This window comes from Lucilia sericata, unplaced genomic scaffold, assembly GCF_015586225.1.
Source record: "Lucilia sericata isolate MDLA Ls3-8-SP2 unplaced genomic scaffold, ASM1558622v1 Contig001140F_arrow, whole genome shotgun sequence".
NCBI lineage: Eukaryota > Metazoa > Arthropoda > Insecta > Diptera > Calliphoridae > Lucilia > Lucilia sericata.
Window position 1 is genome coordinate 138457 of NW_023995111.1, and position 8681 is coordinate 147137.

Genomic DNA, 8681 nt, shown 5'->3' on the forward strand with positions numbered 1-8681 from the left:
ATACATCTTTCATAAAATCTTGTAAAAATTATATGGACATGTTTCAGTTCCTATATGTCATGAACATGAATTTTAAAAATTAATTTATAATTTTCTTTTAATTGTTTTTATAAAATACTGTGAATGGAAAATTAATTACTTTTTATGAGAAAATAGTTATTTTAAATTTTATAAAAATTAATAATTTATATAAATTTTTGTGTTTTTAAAATAAAGTAATGGAATAACTTTAAATAAATATAAAAAATTGAGTTTATTTAATTTTAAATAATTGAAAAAAGATAAATTTTATATTACTAAAAATACTCTTAAACTCTTATTTTATATTTAAAATTTCATGTTTAATGGTCGAAACTTTTGAATATTTTTTTGTAGTAGGTAAATCGTATAAAAATGATTGTATGAAATTATAAAAAACATCGGATTCTTCCGGATACTCAAGATTAAATAAAAAAAATATTTTAAATAATACATCAAGAGCATTTAAAAATGTCAAAATTGGATATTTCACATTATCTACAAAAACAAAAATAGATTTAATATTGCATATTTCGCCTATAATTAATAATCTTGGCTGTATATTTCGGCATTGTAGCTTCAGTAATTTGATTTTAACTTCCAATTCCTCTAATGTATTTGCTATTATTGCGAATCCTTCTTGGGAATCAGCAATTGAGTATTTTTTTCGAATCTTTGCGCCACTAGACTCTGTAGAAACTTTAAGTTGTGGTGGGAAAAGGTTATGTAGAAACCAGAAAATCATAAATGTTTTGGACTCTGTAATAAAAGCATTTATTAAAATAAATTTTATCTTTTAAATTAAGAGTTTTTTACCATCATTTTTGGACTCAATATCGGCAAGCTTTTTAGAAATGTATGCGGAAGAAATTTTAGTTTTTAAAACACACAAAATTTGTTCGCTAAATTTAGGCCATCGTTCATGCAAATTTTTGGCCATTGGAAACTTTAGGGCGAAATCTATATCAATCTAAAAAGAAAAAGTAAAATTACAATATATAAAAATATTTGTATGTCAGAAATTTACCAAATGAAAACCTGATGGTTTTATGTAGTCAGGCCATAACTTGAAAATTTCAGCTGTTGTCTGAGATTCCGATATCTGTTTGAACCGAAATGGCGCACATCTGCGCCAATAAATGTCAAACTCCTCAGCTGTTATTTGTTCACTTTGAAGATATTGTAAATACAGGGTGTAATTTTCTTCTGACTCTGAAATAACAACAATTATTAAATATACATAAGTAAGAACAATATAATAATCATTTTACTTACCTTCTAAAGTATTTATATCAGGTTTACTTTCACATTTTTTTAAAACATCCTTTGAAAGCCTTTTTAAATTAGCCAGTTTATTGTAAATTTTCCCTCTCTTTCCGCTTCTATAAAAATCCTGTCAATTATAAATGGAAACATTAAAAAGTGACAACAAAAAACTTTTAGAATATATACTTACAAGTTCCTCTGAGGGAAATATTGAACATATTTCTTTTTCCATCTCAGAACAGTCAGATAAACTGCATACAACACCATTTGCCTCAATGTATTTGATAATGGTATTTAGAAGCAAGTTCCGTTGTTCTTCATGAAGTGTTTCATTTTTTTTGTAGAAATCAAGTATTTCGCGTCCATTGTGGGTACACTTAAGTATTTCCATAATAGAAATTTTTGTTGTAACTTGGTTACTTTGGGAGGTGTAAGTTTCACTTTTATTTAATGATTTTTTCCATTCATCCAAGTTATACTCAAATTTTACCATATCTCCAATTTGGCTATCAACAAAAAGTCTTTCGATATGGTTACTTTTTAGCATGTGGAAAACATCTACTGTAATTCCTTGTTCTGTAAATAAATAATTGAAAAGAAAAAAATTTAATGAAATATCTAATATAGTAAATAAAATATAGTACTTTACCTTTTAGTCTATCATATAGGTGACTCAAATTCCATTTATTTAGTAGGCAGTACAAATCGCTGAATTTGTCCATTTTTTTAATTATAAGTACTCTTGTAAAATTCTTTTAATTTAATAAATGTACTCCCATTTGATTGAATTTTTTCCACCGGTGGTCCAACAACGTCGTTAATGTTTATTATTATGTGTTGATTTGAAATATTTTTATATTCATAAGCAATGTAATGTGTATTAAAGATAATATCTATTTTATTACAACAAAAAAGTATGTCATTTGATGTTTTAATAATAATACAAATTTTGTATAATTCAAAGTCAGTCGTAAATTTCGATATGATCTTATTTTCGTTGTATTTATAGCCCCATATTTTCCCTTCTGAATATAGCGAAATATTTTCTTCAGATATTTTTAACTCTCTACTGACTTTTTTTACGATATTTAAATTATTTATTGGTTTTTTTAAAATAACATCGTTATTTTGATCATTATCAAGTAAAAAATTCGCAAATGACATTTGTTGTTTAAATGAAAAACTTTTGGAAACATTTTTTCTCGAAGTTGTCACATGAGAATATATTTTGAATTCCTTATGTTTTCCTTCGTACTTAAAACTCCATAAATTTCTTAATGGTCCGCATTGTTTTAAAACTGTTGGGTAATGTGTTAAAATGTGAAATTTTGGAGTTAGCGGTTTTTTGAACAAAGTTTGAAAATTGTTATTTAAATATTGAATTTTTGTCTTTATTTGGTGTATTGAAGACGCAGAAACTTCATAACACAAAATATCATCTAGTAATTCAAAAAAGCGTGCTAAAAATGCCCAAATTTCGTCGCCATAGTGTACTAAATCACCATAATCGCCATAGTGTACTAAATCGTCGCCATAGTGTACTAAATCATGTTTATAAATGTGTCTTTGGAAGGACCGTTTGATTTGAAATTTTTGGAAACAATTTAAAAATGTACATTCATAAAAATCTTTGGATGGAAGACCGCATTTGTTCAAATGGGTTAATAATTTTTTGGGGGAATCGAATGATGCTTTGCATAAAAAGCATTCCATCTCCATTTTTATTCGAGTTATACTAAATTAATAATCAAAAATAATTACTGCACTTAAAATTTTTCGTTAATAGTTTCTAAATCTATTATTGATCAAAATCTACACAATTTCATAGAATTTTTTGAAAACAAATCATATACGAAATTTACAAACCATTTGAGATTAAACGGATTTTCAGAAACGCGTCTTAATGTTATGGAAAATAATAAAAGTATATAGAAAATTTTCTTAAATACACACCAATCATAAACAAACACTTTTAGTTTTTTATTTGTTAATAAATAACTTTTTATTATCACTAGGTATTTATTTTTTCTTTCAATTATTCACATAAATATTTTTCCTTAAACACTTTAACGCACCAACTTCTTAACACAGAATAAAATTAAAATCTTAACAACGTTTTTGTTAAGTTCTTTTCTTTTCCCAATACACACAATTTTTTACCGTTAGATTTCTTTCTGCAATTCATTGCAAAAAAATAAGTTTGTCACAATCTATGATGCACGCGACAAACCTTAAAAGAATACTTTTTACAAACCCTTTTATAATTCGCTTGTCGCTCACGGCTACACAATTGATCAATGAGTCGTTGACAAGAGAATATAAAAAGCATGCACATTAGGGTGCCCATAAGAAAAGTTTATAATGTTCACAACGAAAATGTAGGCTTAGTTAAATCTGGGAGTACAATTTAAGAATGTTTGTCTCAATAACATAGGTACATAAAGGAAAAATTAGTGTTAGCCCAATAGTATTCAAAAAATATGAATTTTTAAGAAAAGGAAATTAAGTTTTTAAAAGCTTTGCAACGTCTTTTTTATTTATGTAATTAGTTTAAATTAATGCATTATAAACGCAAAACAAAAATTTTGCAGCAAAAATAAAAATTTATAATTTTTTGTTGACTTATAAGCACATTTCTCATACCTCAGTTAAAGCCCTATCATATAATATCAAAATTGTATACGATATCTTTAATAACCAATCACAAAAACATCTAAACATTTTCATCCTTTGATCAGACAGCGATATTTTAAAAAAGTACTCTGATTATTTAATTCGTTATATTTAGCCACTATTATTTTGGAGCCCCCTAATTCACATGTATTTTTGTCATTTCATTTTTTTGGAAACAACTTGATCATGTACACAGTGTGCAATAAAAATGATTCTTCAAAAATAAATTTAATGCTTTTTATTTATTATAGTAAGGAATAATATTAACGTTAAATTTATCTTTGACATTGATATTATGTTAAATAATTAAATTACATACATATGTACCTACTATGTATATGCATTCAATAATTATGTACATATGTATGTTGCATGATAAAGAAATCGTAGTGAAATATAAGCTTTTCAGTTGTACGAACTCAACCTTTCCACAGTGTACACTATTTGTGTATAATTTTTCTAGAATACTCTTAAAAATTTTACAGTTACAATAGGTTGCAAAACATTCCAAAGAACTAGCTGCCCACAATTAATGATGATATTCTTTAATAAGTCGCACTTTGCTTACAGCTATAATTGTAAACACACATAAGCGTCAGCAACAAATAAAAATACACATTCTTCTTTACTGAGAGAATCCCTGACGTAGATAAAAAAGCAATGAGAGCATTATGTGTATTTCAAAACCCACCCTTATTTCTTGTATTATTCCAAGCACATATATACAAGTGTATGACAGCGTGCAACTGATCATTCGTTATAGTCTTAATTTTTTCCTCGCTAACTATCAAAGTCGATATAAAAAAAATTGACAACAAGCTGATTGTTCTCTGATGGTGGCCTCTTGTTTAATACACTTTGTATTATTCCATGCTCATGTGCTCTCTTCCTAAATCATGAATACAGTGTGCAATGTACACATTCATTCATTGATTAATGTAAACAATTTTATTTATTTTCTGAAATAAGTATTATTACATTTTTAACTTTAATTATTTGTAACTTTCAACAAAAAATACTAATTCTAATTTTAATTTAATAATATTTTACGGCATGAAAGCATTAAATTTATTAAAATACATTCACATGTATATACATAAGTTGTATGAATACATCTATCACACACTTTTTCTTGATTTCTTTTCTTATATTTTTTTACATGATTATGGTGCGGTGTTGTGTATTATATATTTATATTTAAAAAAAACGCAAAAAGTAAAGCGCGATCATTATTTCATAGGAAAAAGCATTAAATTGAATGAACTAAAAAGCGTTTATTATAATTGTTAAAGTTGTCATTAGTGTTTGGAAGAAAATTAAAACCAAACAAAAATAATATTTAAAACAATAAAAAGTATTTATTAAAAGCAAAATTAATTTCAAACATGCGTTTGTTTGACTTTTTTTTGGCAATAATTTTTTCTGTGAATAGAATATTGTTTCACATCTAACTACAGCATTTAATTTTAGGAACTTTCCTTCAATTATCCGTCGATCTTCGTTATTTCCATACCTATGTCTGAGATCTATTTGTATACCTCTGTCTTTAACAGAAGAATTTCTATGGTTGATAGGAGGATGTATATTACATCAAATCCTAAGAAATATACGTAGGCCACTATCGGCTCTGCTTAACTTTTCATGGAAGAACAGTGTTTGATGGTAAAAAAGACGAATGCCTGGCAGTGGCAAAGAGTTTCACTGTCCTCTCTATATGCTTTACATTCGTCTGCAAATGCTCGTCCGATTTTGTATAGCTGTGTAATCCAGTGTGGCCACTCAGAATACGCACTGTCATACTAACCTCAGATTTGCTCATTTTGAGCAGATTTCTACTCATGCTCTCATTAATTTCACCCCATACGATCTTTGTGGTTCTCCCAAATGTTTTATTATTCTTCGTTTTTCGCCTTAAACTTCGTTGAACGCGGTTTCCACCGATCGCCCGTTTACGCAAGCATGCTGCTTATATTTGTGGTATTTGTCTGGTATACTGCTTTTAACCATACTATCGACTATCCGTTCCAAAGTTTTAAGTAGGAAGGACGTAAGGCTTATTGGTCGATAGGACTTATGTATCGTGTAGCTAGGTTTTCCTGGTTTGGGTATAAATATTACCCTTGAATTCTTCAATTTAATTGCGGTATATGTCAATTTCAAGCATGATGGAGGAGGGACTGGTTTACGTACATCTCTCACAGATTTCCACTGCATCTGTGAGAGATGTACGTAAACCAGTCCCTCCTCCATCTGCAAAAGTGCCGGGAAAATGTCATCCGGCCATCAAAACATTGGTCAATCCTTTCGGAATTATTACTACTATTTACTTCTCTATTGGATGTTTGCAATAAGCTGATCGGTATAAAGGATCATGCCAACGAATAATCTTATCCTTGTTTCGGTATCATAATTATTTAGGAGATTTTCCATACGTTCGAAAAAACTTCTAGAGACAAGATCGCATTAAATAATGCTATAAGCGCAACAATAGCCACACATGGTAGGTTTCAAATCATTTAAGTTGTAACTGAATAGTAACCAGGAGTTTTCCTTAGGTTAGGATTATATTTTGTGAAATTCTGAACATCTTCCGAACTAATATTTATTAGCTCAGAGTCTGCATTTATGTGAACAGGTAACATCCCTAATGCAAAGTTATTTGTGGGGGGATTCGGTTGAAAAACATTTCTTAAATGTTCAGCGAATACTATTGCCTTTTTTTTGGACTTCGTGCCCAAGTGAAATCAGATTTTCTTAAGGGACTTTGATCTTTTACCGATGGCTTTATATCAGCAGGAGATCTGTTTAGGTGCCCATCTCTTCTACATCTACTCTTTTCGAGAAGAAATGTGAGTATCATTTTCTGCATTAGAAATAAACCTTTTAGATTTAAGAAAAATTTCACATATAGAGTGTTCCAGGGTCAAAAATATTATAGATGTGAAGTCAATAACACATTTATTTATATATTCCTCACACTGTAGCTTAAGATCAGTGTGGGTAAGGATTTTTTGTACTTCAACCAATTAAATCAGGAAGCTTTGTGGGATCAGAAGCCCAATAAGTTGGCAGACGTAAGTGGATGTCAAATCTAAGTGATTTCCTCGATCAACTAGAGATCTGTACAGCTTTATACCTTTAATACCGCCACATTCCAGGTAACGATCTCCTAGGGTATTAAAATTCTCTTCAAACTTTTTCTTAGTCACGGAAAATTTTGAAGGGCAATACATAGAGCTTAGAGTTAATTCTAACCATTCTAATCGAATGGGTTTTGGAAATAATTTAGGCTAATTGAAATCGTGGGACTGGTCAGTAAACTGAATATATGTATGTACCCAACAGTACCCGACAAAGATCAATGCATTCGTCTTTCCTCACGGATGTAGTCTTTGTAAACGAGGGTTAAGATAATCGTCACTTTAGTGGCCCCTTTGTAAGCAAAATTAAAAAACAAACTTAAGCTTTTTGTCTTTCTATTCATAATCTATGAGGTGACGATTTACATCCTCGTAGCACATGTTAAAATATCTAGTCACCTGGATAATCGGGCTACCCCGATAGGTTAAATAGGTAGTTCAGGACTGTCCGACCGAACTGCTGGGTATGTCTATAGTGGGTCTTCGTTGTTGTTGTAGCAGCTGGCGGAGTTGACAATCCTTGGTCTTTGTTTGTTGAACTCCGAGTCGTTCCGGTGCGAAGAACCGATTTTCATGGGAATGAGTGGGTCTTCGTCCAATATTTCAGTGTGTTAAAGGAATAAGGTAAAGATCATTGAGTCACCTCTGATTAAGAATCTCTCCGCAGATACGAGAACGCAAGATATGGCTTAAAGTTGAAGCAATTGATGACTTGATGGATTTCATCCAGATAACTACCCAGTAGATATATGGGAATGACTTCTACTTACCCAACAACTTACTTTTTAATGAAAGTTTTGCCATTTTGTTTGATCGCGAGTTAGGTAGTCCCACACTCTATTTAAATTCACTAGTCTCTTTGGAATTATACTTAGATTTGGACTACCTAATGAGCTTTATATAAGAGGGTAAAATAAAGGTGGTGCAGAAACATTTTAGTTACTTAAATACTTAAAACATGTTATTTTTTACACCTACATATAAAATTATATTTTACTTTTCATATTTGCGTACATCAGGATTTTTTTCTTATTTATTTAGATTACCATCTTCACGAGCATCAGTTTTAGGTTTTGTATGAATATATTTATTTTCCTGTGAATGTTTACCTAACATTTATCTTCATTGCCTTGGCTCCAGCCACAACAGGTATTCCTCTTCAAATGGGCGAAAAAACATTTTTCTATATTTGTGAATGTGTTGATAAAAATGAATTTATATGGAAAAAATATTCTTTGATAAGAACAGTGATTTTAATGGATTTTTTTAGGAGTTTTAGTATAGTTAATTTTCAGGACAATCAAATAAACGGAATAGTTGTCTTTCATTTTTCGGATGGAAATTGAGGCCGATTTGATAATATGATACAAACTCCCGTATATATCAATATTAGTCCATAGCATGATGTGTTAAACTTAACCTAATATCATTCCACACTTTCAACTTGAAATGTACTTTTGCCCACTGTATTTTCCGTTATAAAAATATTTCATTTATTGATTTTGTCATTCCGTGTGTAACACATCGAAATATTGTTCACAGACCCCATAAAGTATATATATTCTGGGACCTCGTAAGATTCTA

The 8681-nt window shown here is 29.7% G+C and overlaps 1 protein-coding gene across 3 annotated transcripts; it reads right to left on the reverse strand.

The window, feature by feature from the left end:
- Positions 1-301: 301 nt before the first annotated feature.
- On the reverse strand, positions 302-3393 carry LOC119610225. Of its 3 annotated transcripts, none has more exons than XM_037965352.1 (7): positions 3238-3393; positions 1934-2177; positions 1475-1860; positions 1294-1411; positions 1046-1230; positions 835-988; positions 302-777 (listed from the first exon to the last, which is right to left on the reverse strand). In XM_037965352.1, the coding sequence occupies exons 2-7, from the start codon at positions 2004-2006 to the stop codon at positions 317-319; spliced, it is 1377 nt and encodes a 458-aa protein (XP_037821280.1). In that variant the 5' UTR covers positions 2007-2177; positions 3238-3393; the 3' UTR covers positions 302-316. The 3 variants fall into 3 exon arrangements, with proteins under 3 accessions (XP_037821280.1, XP_037821282.1, XP_037821281.1); XM_037965354.1 differs by having other exon boundaries at positions 1934-2036; positions 3238-3391; XM_037965353.1 differs by having other exon boundaries at positions 3151-3342.
- Between the last annotated feature and the right edge of the window lie 5288 nt (positions 3394-8681).